Genomic DNA, 23,697 nt, shown 5'->3' with positions numbered 1-23,697 from the left:
TTTATTATTTTATTTATGTATGTATTTTTGAGATGGGAGTACAGGCTAGAGTGCAATGGCTGTGATCTCTGCTCACTGCAACCTCCACCTCCCAGGTTCAAGCGATACTCCTGCCTCAGCCTTCCAACTAGCTGGGATTACAGGCATGCACCACCATGCCCAGCTAATTTTTTGTGTTTTTAGTAGAGATGGGGTTTCACCATGTTGGCCAGGCTGGTCTCGAACTCCTGACCTCAGGTGATCCACCCGCCTTGGCGTCCCAAACTGTTGGGATTATAGGCGTGAACCACGGTGCCTGGCCCTTTTTTTCATATTACTCAGGTAGCAGTTCAGCAGTTATGAGCAGTCAGTAATTAAGGGAGAAGAAACTTAAATCTGTCCCAGCCTAGAACATTAGATGGACACAGATGCCCACAAGTAAATGCCTGTAATTCCTAACAGTGGAAGGCTCTGTTTTGTGTCCTGTCAGGAGTGCTATGGAGGTCACGGTACCTTGCCTGAGAGTTGCACGCGACCTTCAGAGCTGTTACTAAAAATCCTACTGTTTTTAAGACCTATATATTAGTAAGTGTGGGGCAATTAGTATATGATGCCACGCCCTCCCAGTAGGGTTCATGAAGAACTCTCCAGTAGTATTCACATTTTACAATCACATATCTGCAAGGTTTTGTTCAGAGCATGAATTAAGAATGGACATATATGATAAGCCAGACTTGTGGAAGGAAATCAGGTAACAGTAACTCAAAGCAGGCCTCACAATCTTATTAATTTTACTGCAGGACACTTTCCCCAGAAACTCACTACTGCACATAGTCTCAGGAAGCAGGGAAGTTCTGGTTAAAAAATTTTTGGACATCTTTCCTCACTGAAAGTACACACTGCCCAGGTTTGAATTTGAAAAACTAGTTTATACAATCATCAAAGGAAAACTTGCAATTTCTGGCAAATGTACTACATGGGTGTCATGATGCATATTTAAATGGAAAAATGACTTTTTATTCCAGAGAAATCACCAGGATTCCTGGAATTCCAGAACACAAGACTTAAGTCTCTACTTCTAAATAGACTTTTGCTACATTGAAAAATATTCTGGAAAATGTTCATCTGGGCAGTAAATATCATCATAGTTAAGAAATAGCTTTTTGTCCATTATTTGCTTATTTGAAAAGAAACTACTTTGACTATTATAAAATGTATCAGGATCATATCTAATTATAGATAGAAAATACAATGCTGGTATTCTCTTGTTTTCATTTTTTAAATAAATGAAAACAGTAACCAAATGAATCATTTTTGAGGGGAGATTTTCTATGAACTTATGCAGCCTAGCGCTCATTTTAGTACAATCCGTGTCTTCATTACATGTGAGTCAGTAAACCTGTATGAAAATAACAGCAGTTTATGGCCAATTGTTATTTAGAAAATATGCAACCTCACATAAAAAGTTAAACTGAATATTGTCCAAATTTCATAAAATTAAAGGATATAAAATGGTCAAATGCAGAGAAAGCTTTTAGAATGAGCGATTCATTTCCTAATAATTTCTGTAAGGTGGCCTGAATGTTAAGAATAACCAAAAAGATTAGGCTAGAAGCATTTAATTCCAAGAAAAAATAAGTTCTCTGTAGAGCCTCTTAACTTCAAAGCTAAATTAGTAGATACCTCCTTAAAGTCACTTAACATTTAAGATAACTTTAGTAAAGTTATTTAATTTTTTGTAAAAATTCCGTAGTGTAAAAAATGCTGTGTCATCAATTATATCCTATGGTCACACACGTCATCCAATATCTTAAATTCTGCTTCATTTTCTACCTTGACTTCAGTTCTCTTACCTCAAGAAAAGATCATTCTCCTCAATTGCTTGATAAAAATATTATCTTTAATCTGGCCATGTTGATTTATTTTCAACATGTCTCTTTATGGTTAAGTCACTATACGGTAAGAGAATGAATGAAAATATGTCTTCTCCATGTTAAAAAAATCAATATGGGAAAAGATATAAAAAACCTACAGATCACGGATTAATAGAGGATAACAGTCATAATACATAAAGACTATAAGCAACCAATAAGCAACTCAATGGAAAAAGAGAAAGGCAATTCACTATAGCTGAAATACAAATGGCCAATTAATATATGAAAAGCCTTTATTCTCTCCAATAAAGAAATACATAGTTAGGCACAGATTTTATATATATATATATTTCAAATTAGCAGGGAGGAAAAGCCTTTTAAAATATTGACAACACCTGTTGTTGGGAAGAGTACAAGGAAATGGAAACTCTCATACACTATTTTCAGTAGAGTTAAAAATGTAAACTTTTACACTTTTGAATAACTATTTTTTTTTTAAAAAAAGCAGTATAACCTATTTGGATTCTAATAATGTTATCTACTAACTCACTCAGTAAATAATTTTTATTTTTATTATTTTTTTTGAGACAGAGTCTCATTCTGTCACCCAGACTGGAGTGCAGTGGCATGATCTTGGCTCAATGCAATCTCTGCCTCCTGGGTTCAAGCAATTCTCATGCCTCAGCTTCCTGAGTAGCTGGGATTACAGGTGCGTGCCACCATGCCTGGCTAATTTTTGTATGTTTTTAGTAGAGGCAGGGTTTCACCATGTTGACCAGGCTGGTCTTGAACTCCTGGCCTCAAGTGATCTGCCTGTCTCAGCCTCCTAAAGTGCTAGTATTACAGATGTGAGCCACTGTGCTTGGCCAAATAAATAATAATTCAGAATTTACTAGTGCTTTTACAAATATGCAAAAAATACACAGAGATAATTATTTTTTGCATTATTTCAAATTTAAAATGGAAACAGGAGGAGAGATTGGTTACATAAATCAATATATTTCATTGTAATATAATACCAGGAAGCTTATACAAAGACATATACTCTATTTACATGTTGGTATATGGTTCACCTATGCAAGCTCCATGAAGGCAGATAATTTATCTATTTTTGCATACTTGTGCACTTCAGGGTTACAGAGATAAAAGTGTAAACTGACCAGGACATGCTGAACATGGAGCAATGGCCAGGTTCCTATAACCATTCTGCTACTTGCACAACTGCCACTAAAACATTTCTCTGAAGAAATTTTGGTCGAATTTTATGCATCAGTTTCTTCCAAGACATTTATAAAGAGAAAAGTCTGTTATCTTTTTGACAAACTAGACGTAAACAAAGTTCAAGAAAAATAGCTCATGCTGAAAACACATCTTACTTCCATCAGGAGCTAGCCTGTGAAGGCCTGGTTGCTTTTAATTTGTACAACTTGCACAGAAAATCAGACTACTCTTCAGTCCTCCTTTATGCAATCTGTTCCCGACTGCAATGTGGGAGAAGGAAGTGAAAAATGTTTCCCGTCCTTCTTTGGCTTCATGCCCAAAGGATTATTTGAAAGGAAAGATACTAATTCACATTTAAAATTATGTCTAGAAGGCATTTTAAATTACAAACCAAATTTACAAGACTATAAAAAATTACACTCACCTAGCTTTCACACTGGACTTATTCTAAGTAGGACACTTTTTGAATAAGAATGATTTTCCAAAAATAGGAATTTACTATTATTGAAGCAGATGTCTTCATCCTGTAGCTTATGAATCAGAAATCTTGACTCATCCATCTTAATTAACCCAGAACATGTTCTGGTTGTGTTTTCATTAGCTTCCTTTGTTAGAGTTACCTTAACAAGACCATCTTAGAATGGATACTAATAATAATATTTGAAATTTATAGTCCCACAAGGGAAAATAACAGTATGTCAACTCTCAATTGACCAAAGTACAGAAATAAAAGACAGTAAACATTCACAAGTCAACTGACCAAAACAAACCATCACAAGAAGAGCACTGTTGTATGCTCTAATACTTGACTTAAATACTTTTCCTCCACGTTCACATCATTCATTGCTTAAGATAGAAAAAAGGCCAATTTTGGAGGAGGGCTTAACTAAAACCTTTTTTGAAGGAAATTTGTGTCTTTTCCATATATAATTTCTGTCTAGATTGAGAGACTGACATTTCCATTTGTATACCATTTTTAAAAAATAATTAATAGATTGTGATAACACAAAAGGATGGAAAGATCCTTTATTGAAAAGGTAAGTTCATGGGTGCAGCACTTCAACATGGCACATGTACCCTAGAACTTGAAGTATAATAAAATATATATATATATGAAAAAAAGAAAAGGTAAGTTCAGGAACTGTAAACGAGCAGTTACGGCCATCTTTAGGCAGTATACTGGGATGGTGTCCTCACTTTGCATGCCTCTGTGGTACCCGGGATCAGGACATAGTTCCAATGTGCATGAGATTCATTTAACATAGCATCGCATAAGTGAGGGCTGATGTATTCTTCTTTATTCTCAACGTGTCTGCTCAGTTTCATTTAAGAAAACCAAAAACACCAATGTTATGAAATCAAGCAATCACAGGGCAAAATTTGACCTGAAAAACCTAATTATATTACCCTAATGACTTCATTGCTCTTTGGCTTATTGGGACTGTGAAAAGTTAAACATAACAGGACAAAAGCAAGGAGAACCTGAGGGCTTTCTGTGGGTCAATGTGTTGAATTTTGAGCCAAACTCTGACCTGATTATTCTCATAAAGTCAATACAGACAATTGTCTGATGTCAGCGTAACATGCTGGTTTGAAAAAGATAGTGAAGCAAATTTCTAGTGCCAGGTAGCATTAGTACCTACCTCAAAGCCAGGACTCACAGGAGACTGAAACATGAAGTTGTAAGAGCAAAAAGCAGGCAAAGGTGCAGAATCAAAGGAGAAAAAGACAGGAAAACAACGTTATTGGATGGAAGCAAAGCACATTACTCAATAATGTTTCACATAGGCATGCTTTTAAAAAAAAAAGCAGAATGTTATACTAAACAGTCTTTATAACTATAGAGATATCTGAGTTGGAAACTACATTTCATATTTAAATGGAACTATAGACACTAAGTAAAAATTGCAAAAATAGTTGTGAGTTGGTAGATATTAAAAAAAAAAACTCTACTTGTCATGGTCTCAGTGATGAACGATGGTTCTTTCACCTCATTGAAAATAAATTATAGTCAAAATGAAGCGTTTTTGACCTTTAAGTGAAAGATTAGATTTTCTTCACAATAATTCATATTCTCAATGGGAAAAGAAAGAAAAAGGTCATCAAAGTAATCAAATGATACAAAGTTGTTATTTGCTTGCAAGCAAGAATAAGCTGATGAATAATCAGTAGCAGTCAGTGGTTTCCAAACCTAGAAAGTCCAATAGCGGGTTAGAGTTTTAAGGAGAAAAATATGCCTGCAGTGTATTCTTTGCTCATTTTAGAATCTTTGTTGCATATCATTATTTTCTATCTGATTCCGTTCAAGGTTGAAATATAATTCAAAAGCAGTAAGGTTACTCTTAATGATTTTTTAAAAGACAAGAGGTAATATCAATGAAAAATATGACAGAGCTTAATTAAGTAGATAACACTTAAGTGGTAATTTATATTGAATATGTTCTTTTTCATCTCTGTTCTCTCAAGCTTTTTGGGGGCAGCTCTATCTGATAACTAGAAACCAAATCAAAACTACAACATAGTTCACTCCTTTTCTTAACAAAAATGCATGACTGAGCTTTGAAATGTGATTTTTTTGCAGTGTTGAATAAAAGACCCCACATTGAGAAAAATCCTAGTATCTGTTTTTTTTTTTTTTTTGAATACTCAGTCCTCATTTGCAATCTACAGCTAACCCATTTTGTCAGAAACTTTGGAAAGTCATGAGCATTTAGACTGAGGTTCTACCAAGACTGATTGGTTATCCAGTATTACCTGCTACAGGCCGGGCGCAGTGGCTCATGGCTGTAATCCCAGCACTTTGGGAGGCCGAGGCAGGGGGATCACGAGGTCAGGAGATCGAGACCATCCTGGCTAACACGGTGAAACCCCGTCTCTATTAAAAAATACAAAAAATTAGCCGGGCGTGGTGGCGGGCGCCAGTAGTCCCAGCTACTCGGGTTGCTGAGGCAGGAGAATGGCGTGAACCCAGAAGGTGGAGCTTGCAGTGAGCCAAGATTGCGCCACTGCACTCCAGTCTGTGTGACAGAGCAAGATTCCATCTCAAAAACAAAAAAAACAAAAACAACAACAAAAAAAACACCTGCCACATTTCTGGATTGACATAAAGCATGTGCAGAGCTCAAGGGCAACAACCACTCATTTGAAAAGAACCAAACATGAGTTTCAGGGAAAAATTATAACTTTGTTTGCAGGTACTCTTAGGGCACATTTGCATGCAGAAATGGCAAAGTTAGCTCTTTGGGAGAGGAAATCAATTTCTCAATTTCCAAAGTAAAGTATTATCCTTGCCATCTATATATCTGATATCCAAAGTGTATGTTTTTCCCCCAGTTAGTAGCCCTGAATCTCTTTTTTCTGGGCTGTCATCACAATTCAACTTCAGCTGCATGCTGTTCAGCTCATATTTGAAGCTGGTCTATGCAACGTGCATTCATTTACTCATTCCTCTAAGTTATTGTTTCCCAAAGTGCATGTACTTCCCACACAATATTAATGCGTTTTATGAGAAAAGGGTTCCATGTTAGAGTGGATTTAAGAACACTAATTTCACCATTGTCAGACTTCTTAGGCCCTTAATTATGCATAATGACTCCTAGGATGTCCAATATTTGGATGAATCAAGAAGCATTTTCTAATCTTATTTGACCAATTTTTTTTTTCAGAATATTTTATGGGGCCATTATTTTTAAGAAAATCTTTGAGAAACACAGAGACAGCTCTATCTTTTCATCTTGTTATCAAGTTAGAATCACCAGAAATGTCTACAAATCACCAAGGAAAAGAGAGTGCCCTGTTTCATTGCTAGTTGGTTGTAAATTATACCACAGTTTTGTTTTTGTTTTTGTTTGGTTTTTCCCTTAAAGGAAGATCATATAATTACAGTTTTGTATCTGTGATGAAACTACTGTAGGTGACAATGTTTATTATGCAAATAAATACTAGAATGTATCCCAGAATGATGTGGCATATTACTTTTAATTTAGCACCCAAAGAATTTATTTCCAATTATTGAATAATGTAAATTTTATAGCTCCATTTTCTTTTAATTGACTGATAGGAATCTCATAACATAATGTATTAATTATTATGACATAACATTTCATTCTTTTCTCACATGACCTGTGTTGAAGAATCTCAATGACTTTATAACTTGCTATGTGGAGATCCATTGCTGTTATCATTTTAAAACATTTTTACTGAGGTACAATTAATACGGAATAAAGTAAACAACATTCTAGGTGTATAGCTTGATGAAGTTTTGCATGTGCATAAACCCATGTAACCTCTACCCAGATCAAGATATATAATATTGCCAGCATCCTAGAAAGCTCACTTCTGCTCCTTCCTAGTTGACATCCCACCTTAGTTTTATTTTGAAGTATCTTGCCATAAATTGGTTTTGCTTGATTTGAATTTCATATACTGGATTCTTAAGTACATACCCTTTGTCTGACTTATTTCTTTAAATATCATTTTGTGACATTCAAGAATGTTGCCGAGTGAATCAATAGTTCATTAATTCCATGGCTGTATCATTCATACAATCCATTGTATGACTACACCACTACTGGTTTCTAATTTTCAGCTATTATGCATAAAGATGTCAAAAACATAATATATCCTTCCGTGCATGACTCTATATATTTCTATTGGATATATACCTGGAAGTAGAACTGATGAGTCACACCATATGCATGTGTTTACCTTTACAAGATAATGGACAACAAGTTTTCCAAAGTTGTTTGGGCCAGTATATAGTCCCAGTAGTAGTGTATGTAAGTTTAGTTGCTCAGTGTCTTCCCCAGTACTTGTTATTAACAGGTGTTCTTTCAATGTCAGACATTCTGATGTAGACATAGGTCATTACAGACTTAACTTTACAGTCCTTGATAACTAATGATGTTAAGCACATTTTCATGTTTATTGTCTATCTTGTAATGTGCTGGTTAAGTATATTGCTATATTTTAAATAATGTTGTCTGTCTTCTAACTTTTTTGTAAATGTTCTTTATGTGCTCTGAATATGAGTTTTTATATGATATATTGTATTGAAAATGTCTTCTCCCACTCACTTTTCTATTCTCTTAATAACATATTTTGATTAAAATAATTTCTTAGTTTTAATGATGCCCAATTTATCAATCTTTTTCCTTTGTCATCAGTGATTTAAATCCTGTTTAAAAAAGCTTCTCCTACTCGAAGTTCTTGTAGATATACTTTCTGTGTTACCTCCTAGAAGCTTCCAATCTACCTACAATTGATTTCGTGTATGGTATAAGATAGGGTCAAGATTCTTCTTTGCCATATAGATATCCAATTGGTCACAGAAATGTTTGTTGAGAAGACCATTCTTTTCTCACAGCAGTTTTTCCCTTGTCACAAGTCAGTTGGTCTGTGTATGCACATGGTTTCTGGACTCTATTTCATCGGTTAATTTTTCTGTCTTTGTGTAATAGCACACTGCCTTAATAGTTTATACTTAACTTTGTATAATACTACCTTGCCTTTACTGCGCCTTTATAATATGTTTGGCAATTCTCTGGTTTGTTCTACATCAGGGGTGCTCAACCTCAGCACTACTGACATTTTGGGCTGGATACTTCTTCATTGTAGGAGGCTGCCCTGTGTACTGACCTCTCTGTGATTGGTCACTCAAATCCAATTGCTTTGGCTGCTCTTGGGTGCCTTCAAATAGTGTTTTGTTATGTTGTATTTTATTCAGCTTTTATCATTGTCCCTCATGAGAGAGTTTATCTGATTAAAGTTTTCCTTTATACCTAGGAACAGACGTTCTAGAACAGATTATTATATTATAATAACTTTTTGCCTAAGACTAACTCTTGCCTGGTGTGGGTTCAATTGGCTTTGGCTTTTCCCAAATACCACAAGAACACACGTAAATAAAATAAAAAGATGAGTAAAGCATACAGAAATAATAGAATCATTTAATACTAACTTCTTCTACAGTTGCCCAAAAGTCCATAAAATTGACATAATTTGATAAATATACTTATAGATAATGATATAGTGTATTAATGTGTTCCACTTAAGGATATGCTGAGTTTTTCTTGTTTCCTTCTAATACTGATGATAGTTTACCAAAAAAAATCCATGCCCACAGAACTGTTATAAATTGACCACATTTTGGAATTTTTTAAAGATGGACTGTTTTATGGATAGCATAATGGATAGTTTACTGCCAAAGTTGATGACAGTTGAAGTTTGTCATGTGATCTATGCTATTATAATATTTTCTCTATCTTAACATTAGAGAAATCTGAGATTGAATTTCTGTGCCCAAATGGATAAACAAACAGAATTACCAATGTCGTAATCTGTATCTGAAAAAGAAACTTTATAGTCAAAATAGGCAATCATTTATGGAAAATATAACTTTCTTATATTTGAGAGAAAATATACTTACCATGGCAGACTTGCAAATTGAATGGTCTAGTGGCATTAATGAGCAATGCTGTCTTTACAAGGGTCAGGCCATCATTCGTTTTGGAAATGGAAATTATTCTTTAATGTATATAGAACCCAGAGGTTTTACTATTATTGCTATAATATCACCTCTTATTAGGCACCCACTATAACTTTTAAACTATAGTTATTGGTGTTACTGGGTTGAAAAGGGATATAGGCATGGTACTCCCCGTGTGCCTTGGTCAAGCAGGGTGCTTTTGTTCCCGTACGAAGGAGCGAAGACATGAAAGGGAACAAAGGCAACGGGGAAATATGTGTCCTCCTCAAGATGGGCCAATGTTTCCTACTTTCTCAGGGACTGGAGAAAAACAAAGACAAGTAGGCACCCCATAAGGACACAAAGGGCTTTGCTGTGTTTAAAACATGATTCTGAGAACGAGCGTGTCAAATAGTGTCACAAACATTACTTCCAAAGGCATTTCTCATTTAAAGTTTACCTGAAGGCATTTTATACAAGGTTATGAAAGCTTATGACTCCCATCCCAGTAGCTTTAAAAAGTATCTTGTGGCTCCAATATTTTCTCACTTAATAAATATCTGATTTGATCATAATTTTACAAGCATTCTTGACAGACATGGTTAAAGTCTAATTTTAAAAATGTGTATTTATAAAATAGATTTTAAGCATTTTACAAAAAAATTTGAATTCACCATTTAATTTCAACATTTTATGTAACGTATCAAATAATTCAAATAATTTAGCAGTTATTTAATTTGGTTACATAAAACAATAAAATACGTTGGTTTAAAAACACAAAAATCTGGCCGGGCGCGGTGGCTCACGCTTGTAATCCCAGTACTTTGGGAGGCCGAGGCGGGCGGATCACGAGGTTTGGAGATCGAGACCCCGGTGAAACCCTGTCTCTACTAAAAATACAAAAAATTAGGCGGCCGTGGTGGCGGGCGCCTGTAGTCCCAGCTACTCGGAGAGGCTGAGGCAGGAGAATGGCTTGAACCCGGGAAGCGGAGCTTGCAGTGAGCCGAGATTGCGCCACTGCACTCCAGCCTGGGCACAGAGCGAGACTCTGTCTCAAAAAAAAAAAAAAAAACCACACAAAAATCTGTGTTAAATTATACTTACATAAGCTAAATTAGATTTATATAGAAACCATACATTTATATACATATATGCATAATTTACAATGTTGTTTCTTAAACTTATTTTTAAATGTCTGTCTTATAAACATCATGACTCTCAGCAGCTATGCTTAAAAGCAAGAGTAACTGCTGTAACTTGTAAAATCACTAATTGAAAAAATTCAAACTCAAAGAACTTCTGAGCTGAGAAGATGACAGGATTATTTTAAAACACAGACTTTGACTTAAGCACTTATCAGTAAGAATATAATAATTTCAATGAATAGAATTTTATGGAATAATATATGATCATGATACACATTCTGAATAGGTATGAAGTTATAATATGTTCTTCTAGTTATTGGTGAAATTTAGTACCTGCCTTCTCCAACTAGGTTCACTTAATGATGTACTGAAAACACAAGAAACCCCTAAAAGAGAGCCTTATAAAAGAGTATGGGATTTTCCTAATTATTAAAATAATTCATTTCTTTTATACTCCTGGTTTACACTGTAAAAAACTTTTGGTGATATAAAGATCATGATCACAATAAAATATTTTCCAAACAACTAATTTATACAACTTCTTATACATGTCTTCAGAATTTATTAGCACTCTCCACTCCAAGAGGGATCTATTCGACCTAAATGTTTCAGTATTTTCAAAATTTTTTTCTCTCTAATTGATTTTTACAGTAACAGGATTATAAAGCATCTTTGTAATATCCATTGGGAGATAGAGGGGGTAAATATGGGTAATTTAAATCCTCAAACTATTAGCCTATTTCAGAATGTGTTTTTATTTTAAATAATTCACATAATTACCACAATTTTTATTTTGTTTCGAATGTTTGGAAAATCCAAATTTAACTTTCTTAAGGAAGAATATTAACCATATCCATAAGATATATATATATATTTATGTGTTATATATAAATGTATAGAAAATATATATAAATTTATTTATATATATTATATATATTTAAATATATAATATTTAAATATATATTTATATTATATATTTATTTAATATTAATAATAATATTTAAATATATATTTATATTATATATTTATATTATATAACATATATAAATATATAATATATTATATAATATATAATATAACACATATAATATATATTATATATAAATATATATATCTTATGGATATGGTTAATATTCTTCCATATATATATATATATTCTAGAGCTAATGGAAATATTTAAAGTGTTAAGTCCTATTTTTCTCACAGGACTTGTCAATCAGTTTTTGACAATAAGCTGGCATGTATGCCAGTATGCCAAGCAATAAAGACTTTCATGGTTTCACAAGAGCAAATTTCAAGTTTCCTCCCAAAATAAATATTCATCCATGCCACAAATTCCTCTAATAATCTTCAGAGAACATTTTGTATCTCTCTGGTTTCCAAATTTTGACAAGTTATGTTTTGCAACATTAACACATTAGTTCGTGCTGCTCTGGCCCTGTGACCATGATAAAACCTCACATAGTTTATCATTTCACTAAGCTCAGAGATAAAAGCAAACTCAAAACTGCTGGATATTTGATGAGGCACTGACCAATCTACAGCACAAGCCCTGAAGAAACACTGTCATTAACACCCTGGCTGCCTTCTCCCTCCTAGTGCCCTGTCTTGGATTGACATTGCTATCACATCATCCCACAGATTTCTCATGTAAATGGGGAAATGGGTAAACAGGAGGCCGTACCAGAAGGGGCTCATCAGGGGCACTGGTAGAGAGTTCAGCAGATGATGTGCGGATGGTGCTGACCCCAGTGAGGGAAACATTTGAGAGCCTTCTCCGCCTCACACCGCTGCAATTGTTGGGTATTTTAAATGCACATCTCTTATGGTAATTCAGACCACATCCTGGAAAGGGAAAATAAAAATTATTTTTGTTGAACCATAAATTAAAAAGTGATTCCAATATTAGTGTAAAGTAGAAATTTAAAAAATAGTACAGCTTCCATTTTCCTTGAGAGTATTTGGAAATTCAAATTTTCTTTTGAACATTCTCTGATTTTTTTTTCCAATTTGTTAATGGGTTTTGAATTCTGATCTTATTGCACAAGCTCAGGAACTATGCTAGTTATCATTTTTAAAAATGTTCTGTGATATAACAGACTTACGCTTTAAGGGATATAGAAATTAACTCAAATTAGATTATCTGAGCCACTTTTAGCTGCTATAAGTTCAAATGTGAGTGGACACATAAAGGATTTAATCACAGCACATCACAAGTTTTAGACAACACTAATTTGAATCTGGGCCTCATAACTTGCTTGTCTACATGGCCTTGAACAAAGTTTCACCTCAGTTTTCTCGTCTCCAAAATGGAAGTAATAAGTACCTTGTAGAATTACTAAGAAGATACATGAAGTACCTTACATGCTCGTTTCCACATGGTAGGTGATCAATAATTGGAAACAGATTTCCCACCTAGGCAAGTGTTAGTTTCTTTTCAATATTTTTAATATTCATATTCCCCACGTAGCTGGAGGCCATTACTTAGAATCTCTCCATGTGTCACACAGCAGTCCGGACAGACAAATTTTCATAAAACTACATTTTAGGCAGAGTTTCTTCCAGATTATTGTCTGCTAGCTTCCCTCTTCACAGACAGAAATTCAAAAATTGCAGATAGCTTATTTGTAGGTTGCATAATAAATGCTCAGTTATATTTGTCAAAATTCAAAGAGCTCTATCCCTGCCCTCCCAATCCAAAGAGAATAGAGTACAATTGCACATGTTTTAAAGATTATATCATAGTGTCTTAGCACCTTGAATTGTGCAGTTCAAAGTGTTCTTTCCACATTATGATAAAATTATGTTGTTGGTGCAGAAATGCAGGTACATGTTCCAGCTCACGACTCAACAGCTGAGTGAACTTAGATGGTTTAATTTCCTGAATCTCTGCTCATTTCAACAAACGTGTATTCAATGTCCACTATTCCAATTTCTGACTTACTTACTAGGCAAATTTTATTTTTAGTCAGCTGATAAAATATCGAGCACCATATAGGGGTGAAACATGTCCACACAATAAGGGAGAAAAGATGTGAGAATAAGGGTTCCCAGGTCAGACCGACTTTGTTCAAGACAGGAAACTTAAAGAAATGAACAGAAGAGAATCCGTGTATCCCCTAAATGCCTGGAAGATACTTCTGAGGGAGATACTGCTACACTATTGTAGAGGGCACAACATAAGCAGATAGCTCCATCATGCATTATTTTTTATTTTTTACTATTTCATTAGCTTTAGGTGTACACGTGGTTTTCAGTACATGAATGAATTATATAGTGGTAAAGTCTGGGCTTTTAGTGTAGCTGTCACCCAAATGGTTTATGTTCATTGTACACAATAGATAGTTTTTCATCCCTCAGCCACCTCTGAACCTCCTGCTTCTGATTCTCCAATGTCTATTACACCACTGTGTATGCCCCTGTGTACCCACAGCTTAGCTTCCACTTATAAATGAGAACATGTGGTATTTGGCTTTTTGTTCCTGAGTTACTTCAGTTAGGATAATGGCCTCCAGTTCTATCCAAGTTGCTGTAAAAGACATTATTTTGTTCTTTTTCATGGTTGAGTAGTATTTCATGGTGTATATATATAATGCATATTGTGAATTGTATTCACAATTGCAAAGGTATGGAATCAACCTAAGTGCCCATCAACCAATGAGTGGATAAAGAGAATGTGGAGTGTATACACGCACACACACCAATGTATATACATGTTTGTATATATGTGTGTATATGTATATATGTGTATATATACATAGATCTATGTACATAGGTGCATATATACATAGACTTATGTATATAGGTGTATATATAGATAGATCTATGTATGTACACACACAAAAAAACCCATATTTTCTCAACCAACGAGTGGATGAAGAAAATGTATATATATATACCACGTTTTCTTTATCCACTCATTGGTTGATGGGAACTTAGCTTTTACATATCTTTGCAATTGTGAATTCTGCTGCGATAAACATAGGAGAACAGCACACATTTAACTTGCATGGGAAGAAAATAACTTACCTTCACATTTAAGACCTTGACGCACCAGCCCCCACAGCATTTCTCCACAGTGATCACAGAAAGCTGGAGCTCTGTATGAATGAACAAAAAGGGCGTGGGGACGAATCTGAAAGTCTTCAAAGGTGGCGGAAGCTGTAAAAATAGTGATGTTGAAAAATAAGTTGAATAGGTACTCTGATCTGTAAATAAAAAGTATGCAAGATAATAAATATGCCAGTACGGATATAACTCCCTAGCCAAAGTTAGGGAAGATAAGATGCAACACAGCTTGCACTTTCAGCCATTAGACATTACTCCCAGCCATAGTTTTATAGTTGGTGCCACAGCAACCATCTCTCTTCTCCTGCTTGACCAAGTTTCAGACCACTTTAAAAACAGCCAAAAAAATAGCAGAAAGCATGAATGAAAGTATAAGTAAATCTGATTTACAAACACCTGATGATACTTGAAAAATATTTTACTTTTTCTCTTACTTAAATGAATGAGAAAGGTATTCAAAAATATTAATGAAAAGAAAAGTTGATGAATTTAATTCAGACAGATCTGAAAAATAGTATACTTGAGTTTGACCATGAAGAAGTACATTACAGGGTCCAATTGAAAGATAGATATAAAATATGAGTGGCTTCCTTATATAGGGATAGAGCTGTTTGAACTCTTGGGCAATGTATAAATAACTAAGCATTTAAATCATGACTGAACAACAACCAAGCAGCCACTTCACCAACATGCCAAAGAGAGGGATTTAATACATACACTGGTGAATTGCAGTCCATTCTGAGAAATACACCTTAATCAACCATATTCATGTTGTAGGGAACTTTTTGGTGTTGCTTACTGTTGCTTATTCTGTACGGTACTCATGCAGGATATTAAAATCCATTTTAATTACATCTTTCCATATGATATTTTTATTATACCATAAAAGTGGTTTGTGCTTTTTTTGTTGTTGCTGAAATCAAGAAATAGAAAGGTGTAGACAGCGGAAAGATTAGCTGTTTTCTCAACGTGCTAATGGAAAGTGGTGGATCTTTCCAGACCTATGTGCACACAGTAAGCCTGAGGTTGAGTCTGCACAATATAGCACAGTATAGCACCTGGCAGTCAGAAGACCTGGGGGAAGGCTGACCTTTACTGGAGTGACATCTCAATAAGCACGAGCCTCAGTTTCTCATACCTAAAAAGAGACAGTCTGTCTGATGATGACTTCTCCAGTCCCTTAAAATTTAAACTTCCATTAATGTAAGAACAGAACCATATGAACTTAACTTTGTAAAATTTTATTTTAAGAGAATTTTGGGGAAAACTGAGGCCTTCAATATATTCCTTGTCTTCTGCCTTCCTTTCCTTTCCTCCTCAATTCAAATAAGTTTAAGAAATTGCATATCACATTTCCCACTTCAAGATCCACAATATAATTGCCAATGCTTACTCCAAGCAGATCAGAAAAAAAGTGTGGTTTGGGTACCAATCATCTACTTTGGTGGTTTGGTCAAAATGTGTCCAATTGGGAGAATGCTAAATTCTCTTTAAAATTGGTCTCTCATACTCATGTAGAAAATGCATTTTTAAAATATCAAAGAAAATAATTAAAGAGAAAACTTTATGTCAATTCTAAACTTCTAGCTTCTCCCCTCAGCCCCAAAATCACCCCTCCAGACCAAACAACTATGACAATACTATGACAACGATTAGTTGAATAATTACTTTAGTATTCAAAATAAGCCACATTAGAATTTGACAATACAAATACCAAGCTGGATTCAGAAATTTTTGGAATTAATCAGAAGGAATATAAATAATTAAACTAAAGATTTTCAGTGATACTCCCCCAATTTATGCTAGGTAAATTTGTTCTTTTTTTTTTCATTTTTTGAAGAGGATTAACATTCATAAGCAGTTAGCACCCTTGACTTATGTTTAAATGCCATATTTCTAAAGTTCAATTTTAATATTCTCCTGTTAATTTTAGAATAATTAAATACATTTGTAAAATAAAACTACGAAGTGTGGTGAGCTTTTACATCCATTTGAAATCAAAGCACAACATCTATTCATTATGAATTTACCTGTTCTGCACCCTGGGGGAAATCAGCATTAGTTGAGTGTATGCATGCCATCTCGCCTAATCACAAAATTGCACTTCAGAGATAATCACTTAGCACGGGAAAACAAAGTGAATGCTGTAATTCCATTTCATTTAAGTTTAGGAATCAAAATGGTCAGATAAGAATAGGAATATTAAAGTGTCTAGAGATTCCAAGAGAGGAACAATGGGCTATCTGTTAGTCTGTCATAATCAATCAGCCAACCTAAATTAAAACCATATGACAGGGCAACAAACTAAACACAATAGGCCCCTTATACTGGTATTTGTGTCTCTTTGATTTGCTCTATTCACAGCCTATTGTTATACTCCAGTGTGCAAGAGAAGAGAAAATGACATGCTTTTCTTAGTCATTGAGCATTTGAAACAGGTAATTGAGCCAAAAACCCTAAGATAATCAGTTCTTTTATGGTTCATTATAAATTGTTGCACAAATGGAGTAAACTGTTTGGTTAGCAGTACAGAAGAAATAAGGCTTCTGAAGCAAAATAATCTCTGGAGGTCAAAATTATTTGCATAATAAAATAAAATAATGTCAGATCTTCTAAGATTTTCAGTACTTTTTTAAAAAAACTGGTAATTTTGGCAATGGGAGAAGCATAAACTCTTTCTGGCTATGACAAGTAGGGACTGATATAATGAGAGGAAATGCTTAAGCAATCTATGAGGTAGTTATTATGCCTACCCCCATTTTACAGATGAGAAAACTGATACTCAGAAATTAAGGAGCTACACTAGGTAATACAGAATCTGAACTGAGGCAGTCCTGACACCAGAACCATATAAACTCTCTCAGCCACTATTAGTCAACTTATATTTCTTTGACTATTTAAACACTATGGATTATAAGCTGCCCCTTTATTTTATGTATCACTGAAAATTATTTTTTAGAGAGTGCAATTAAATACGTATAACACACAACCCCTTGTAACATGCATTATTATCTTATAACAATGTTGGGAAAATAAGAAGCCATGAAATAAAGTATAGAAAAAAATTAATCCAGTTCTCAAGATCAAAAATGCTTTTAGTATGCTTTTTGCATGAGCTCCATGTTTAGAAATCCTCCTTTCCAAACAAATTAAGGAAAAGTCATTGGTTTTTCAACTTTTACAAAAGTCAATGGTAATGATGCATAGGTGAGCTAAAAGCCAACTGGAGCTTTGTGTCCACATGATAACATGTCACCACGTTGAATTGATTAGTTTGTCCCAAAGCAAAACATTTTGAAGTTTCTGAAAGCTGTGAAGCTTTGCTGTGGGCATTTTTTTCTCCTTTAGTGTCTAGAATATTGAAAATAGTTTCTGGATACCACTCCTACACAAAATCACATACTTGCTATTTTTAAGGTATTCTGTAGATTAAAAACAAAAACAAAACAATATTGGCTGGGCATAGTGGCTCACGCCTGGGATCCCAACACTTTGGGAGGCCAAGGCAGGTGGATCACCTGAGGTCAGGAGTTTGAGACCAGCCTGGCCAACACGGTAAGACCCCATCTCTACTAAGAATACAAAAACTAGCCGGGCATGGTGGCATGCACCTGTAATCCTAGCTACTTAGGAGGCTGAGGCAGAAGAATCGTTTGAACCTGGGAGCCAGAGTTTGCAATGAATCGAGATCGCACCATTGCACTCCAGCCTGGACAACAGAGTGAGACTGTCTCAAAAAACAAAAAACAAAAACAAAACAAAACAAAAACCAGCATCTTCTTTAAACTTCCTTTCATTCACCCATAAACACACATTATTGGTGGAATGATCACTACTCACAATCAGTTTATTGCATTTGTGAATATCTCAAATTATTAGAAAGTTCTTTTCATTGAGGCCCCAATACACTTCTGTAATTTTTACTTAGTAATCATAATGCTAAAAGCAAGCCTTTAAAAATAAGGCATTTTTATGCCTTTAAATGAGCTTATGTAAATAAAGCAGTCCTAATAATTTCAACCTAACATAGTTTATGTGTTATTAATATATCTAGAACTTCCTAGGTAATATAGTATATGTTGAAAATAAAAAAAGGACTAAGGAACAGTATCTGTAGTTGAGAGTTCAAAGTCAAAATGAGGATGACAGACCCATGTATATTTATAATACTAAATGCAGGGATGGAACAGAAGACAAAGGGTGGCTAAGTCTGTCTAGGTCTGTCAGGGAACGCTTCATCCAAGAGAGGAATTGTACAGAATCCTGAAGGTTGAAGAGTATTTTGAAAAGCAGAGAACAGGATAAAAGAGTGAACATTTTTATATAGTCTTATTTTAATTATATATAACATAGGACTGTCTATATATTTCTTTACAATTATTGTGGGTTCTTGACACTATCATCTTTGGTGCACTGTCAGGGTAATCAGCAAGAATGACTACAAATTGTCCATGAGGCAGGGAACTGAGAGATGACAACAGATCAATTTCACACTGTTGTGGCCCAGGTGTGTGAGTGTTTGTAAAATTAAGCTTGCACATGTCCATTCTCCCTCCCCATCACCCAATACACATATACCTAACCCCCAAGGTTGGTCATTTTTTCCTGCTTCTCTGTTGGTCCCAGTCTCTCCAAGCCAGTTTTATATCAGATTCTCCCTTCATGCAACCGTTGTTCAAGTTAATCTCACATTTCACATTTTTGTTATACCTGGAAACATCTAGAGTTGTGAGGACCCACAGCTCTCCAACAACAAGAACATTCAAAAAATTCTTGCAGAGGGACTTGCAATAACATCTTTCAGATGGGTGCTGAAAATGAAAGCAATCTCCATTTTTGACTTAACATCAGACCAGAAAATTGTTAGTGAGGTGCAATGATGGGAATTTGGGAGGCTGTGAATATATCATCTCAGAGATCATAGTAGCCAAGAGAGAAAAAAATGTATTTAGATAGGTTGACTAGGCAGCTCAGAAGTTTCTGGGAAGTTATTTCATAAGTTTGTGGTTAGAGATTAAAAAAAATATGGCTACAAGAGAAAAAGGTCTCACAAGCCAGACTGAGAACACAATAGCAAGTTGCCCTAATTGGGAAGAAAAGGGACTAGTAACTAGATAAATGATGTGACTGCCCAGGGAACTGTCTGATAAGCTCATGTTCAGAAAAGTAAAGTATCAACAGCAGAAGGACCAGCACAGAGTCAGGCTGAATGCAAGTAAGTGGCTCCGGCCAGAGAACCACCCTAGGAAGGCCAAAAGAAGGAAAAGCTGAAGCTTTTTAAAAGCTAAAAGAGAACAGAAGGCCTTTCAGCTGTGTGTTTCATGTGGAAAGAATGAAGCAGAGATAGGCCTCAAACACAGAAATAAATAGTTTAATGCTAACAGACAAAATAGAAAAAGCTATTCAATTATATTTTTGTTTTTATCTTTTCTAGAAAAATAGACCATCTTTAAACTAAAAGAAAAAAATAGGAAGAAGTAACATATCAAGAAGAAAACAAAGTCTAGGATGGATGAGAAAGGGGCTTTAAAGAAATTATTTTCAATAGGCCCAAATGAACTATAGATGAGTACTTAAAAGCTTATTTTTAACTTTAAGAAAACATCCATCTCAATATCCTAACAGAATGTTGTTTGCTTAATGAAATTATTCTAAAGCCCTTTTGTAAGAAGAATAGAACATATTCTAATAAGAATAGAAAAATGTAACAGAAGAGTAATAAATTTTGCCCCACTTGATATCAAAATATTCCATAAAATGTTGATATTTTAAAATATGGGTGGCTGTGAAAGACAAAAGAGAGAGATCAGCAGGCTAGTATTAGTGACCCAGAAATCTACCCTACGTATATATTTAAAATATTGTAAGTCTTAACAGAAATCAATGTCAAAGGTGGAGATATCATTTAACAATTGGCCGGCGTGGTGGCTCATGCCTATAATCCCAGCACTTTGGGAGGCCGAGGCGGGCAGATCATGAGGTCAGAAGGTCGAGACCATCCTGGCTAACACGGTGAAACCCCGTCTCCACTAAAAATACAAAAAATTGGCCAGGCGTGGTAGTGGGTGCCCGTAGTCCCAGCTACTCGGGAGGCTGAGGCAGGAGAATGGCGTGAACTCGGGAGGCAGAGCTTGCAGTGAGCCGAGACTGTGCCACTGCACTCCAGCCTGGGTGACAGAGCGAGACTCTGTCTCAAAAAATAAAATAAAATTTTAAAAAATTAACAATTAGTAACGATTAGCAACATAGTGGAAAATACTACTTGAAACAATATTTCCTCTATTATACTAATTACCTGCTGAGCAAAAAGTTAAATAAAAATACAAAATCATAGAAAAACTAGAAGAGAACAGTGAATCCTTATTAAATCTCTGGTGACAAGATGACTTAGAAACAAGAGGTCATAAATCTGCAGTGATGGAAGAAATCAAATGAGAAAGACTCATTAGCATGATCATGTAGGCACTACTGGTTGACTTGCCAAGGAGTCATATAATAGTCTCTTTAATTTAGCATAGTTACAGTAGATTTATTTATAATAATTATATATCCTAGGTCACAGAAATCTAACTATGCTTAATAACTCCAGGTATATAGAACAGAATTACTAACATTCAAGGAGAGATGCCTAGGCAGTTTTAGATTCCAGACAAGCAGGTAACAAGGCCTATGTTCTATTATGAAAATTAAGAAAGTTAACATGTATTCACTCCTTCTCAGAAAAAAAAAGAAATTATTTTCTTCATTTTTTTAAACCAGAAGGATGCACCGGGACAGTAGGAGTGTTTGATGGCAGGGCTAAAGCCTTGCTCAAGAAATAGCTTAGGATCTATTCATGAACACACAGAGCTACAGTTAACACGTGAAGGATCCTTTATTTCTTTTTCAGGCAACTGAGCTCTATGGCTGCTGCAAAACATCTGCTTTAGAAGCAGCAATGCCTCCTGCCAGGACGATGTTGCTTGAATAAAATAGATACAAAATACACACAATTATTATCTGTCCATTAAAATAAATAAATTTATTTTTAAAAGCTTTATAAAAAATAAAGGTACGTTTACAAAATGGAGCCTTTATGTAGCTAAAGGACGAGAGAGCTATAAAATGGGATTATTTTATGCCATCTGCCTCCACACTGAGTTGGCCAAGGATACTCTCCTCAACATACTTTTTCTCCAGCCATTTCTAAGAATGCTTCACTGTCTTTCATGTCAATCCCTCCTTCTGTTTTGCATACATAGTTCTCAGGTAGCCAGGTTCCACCTGATCCGCACCTCAGCTCAGTGTCACCTATTCTGGGATATGCCTACCGCCACCTGCAAAAGACTGCCCTCTTCTCTTTTCCATAGCATCCTGGACACTTCTGTCATAAAATGTATCACTGAATATTGCCACCCCTTAATTGTTTATCTGTTCACACATAACATTACACACTGCAAGACCACAACTTCTCTAACTGTGCATGCACATATTAAAGTGATTAATTCTCGTAGTTAAACATGTTGCTTCCCTGCAGTTCTAAGGCTCTACATTTTATTTAAGTCCTAATAATCTGTAAATAACAGTATTTCAAGTTCAAAAGTAAATTCCATCCGAAGAATATCTTGGATCACATTTTACAAAGTGTCTAGCATTGCTTTCCAGAGATGTTTTTGCTAGTACCTTTTTATTCCAAGTGCAGTAGTGATAAAACGCATGGACAGAGTGCCAGGGAAGACCTGGGCTCTGATCCTGGTCACAGCAAATGCATGACCTGGCGGAAGTTACTTCACCTCTCTGAATCTCAATGTCCCTTTCTATAAAACGGGCTTCGTGTGATGCCTCTCACTGGATTATAAGGAGGACACAAAGTAATTAGTATAGTCCTTGGCATACCGGTGGGAGCTGTCACAAAAAGTTCTTAGCACAAGGATAAAGTGTATGGGCTTCGTGGTCAGAAAGACCTGGGTTTGAATCACAGTTATTAATAATAATAATAATTATTGTCACAACCATCATTACTAATGGAGGGGAATGCTGTTTCTAAGTCTGTTGCCAATTCAGGGCCCTTAAATCTAAGGGCTATAACAATTAGTATTATTTGTCCCTTCTACTACCTTATAAAGCCTATGTTTCCACTCCAGAGGAAATTGCTTTTCTGTCTACTGTTCTGGTTAACACTAATTAAATGGAGCTGGGTCCATAGGGCTGTGTCTAGTTCCTTCCCTAAAATGAATCAATTAACAGTTGGGAATTGCAGTGGGGAAAGAAGGGTCACCATATCCTGATGTGACTGAATGACAAATGCCACAGCTGGAAAGAGATTAGAGAGCATCTCAGGTCAAGAAAGAATATAAATGGTTGCCCCATGTGTCCAACATAGAGGAAAAAGAAAATTAAGTAAAAATGTCATGGAGTCAAATTCTAGCTAATGAGTGCAAGCACTGCAGGCACCCTGAATAGAGGGAAAGAAAGGTCAAATCTATTTTTCTTAGAAAGCTCCATCGTGTACAGGAGGCTTTATACCTTTAAAAGGATAATGACCTAATTTACATGAGGAACACCAGCATACAAATTACCTTTAAATTTCTTACAAAAGGTTGGTAGACAAAGGCTAGGTACAGTATTATTCAGAAATATTCTGATAGGCAGCAGGGCTTCTCAGGACAAATAGCATCACTGTTGTCAAATACATTTGCAGTTAGAGACACAGGGACGAGGTTCTACGTGCTTTACTTCAAGTTGCTTTAAGTCTCACTGTACTTTTCATAGAAACAGATGCTTACTTTTGATTCACGAACAACAAAACCTACAAAAGCTGTGAAATATTCAGGGTATACCCACTCCAGAAGAAGCGACAGTTCAACAATTGCTGAATCCAACTCAGCGCTGTTGGCCAAGGAACCTGCTGTGTGCAGGAATTGTCCCGGCTGTGGCTCAGGGGCACTGAAAGGAGTGAACTTGG

General features: G+C 35.3%; 1 protein-coding gene across 1 annotated transcript in view; it reads right to left on the bottom strand.

The window, feature by feature from the left end:
* PRKD1 (protein kinase D1) overlaps positions 1–23,697 on the bottom strand; it is a 353,210-nt gene that overhangs the window by 70,236 nt on the left and 259,277 nt on the right. The window contains exons 3-4 of the mRNA XM_030803432.1: positions 14,715–14,846; positions 12,370–12,530 (exon numbers count right to left, since the gene is read on the bottom strand). Coding sequence (XP_030659292.1) covers positions 12,370–12,530; positions 14,715–14,846 — 293 coding nt within the window. The remainder of the gene's footprint in view (positions 1–12,369; positions 12,531–14,714; positions 14,847–23,697) is intronic.

The sequence above is a fragment of the Nomascus leucogenys genome, chromosome 22a, assembly GCF_006542625.1.
Source record: "Nomascus leucogenys isolate Asia chromosome 22a, Asia_NLE_v1, whole genome shotgun sequence".
In the NCBI taxonomy this organism is placed as follows: Eukaryota; Metazoa; Chordata; class Mammalia; order Primates; family Hylobatidae; genus Nomascus; species Nomascus leucogenys.
This window is presented reverse-complemented; position numbering and strand designations above follow the sequence as displayed.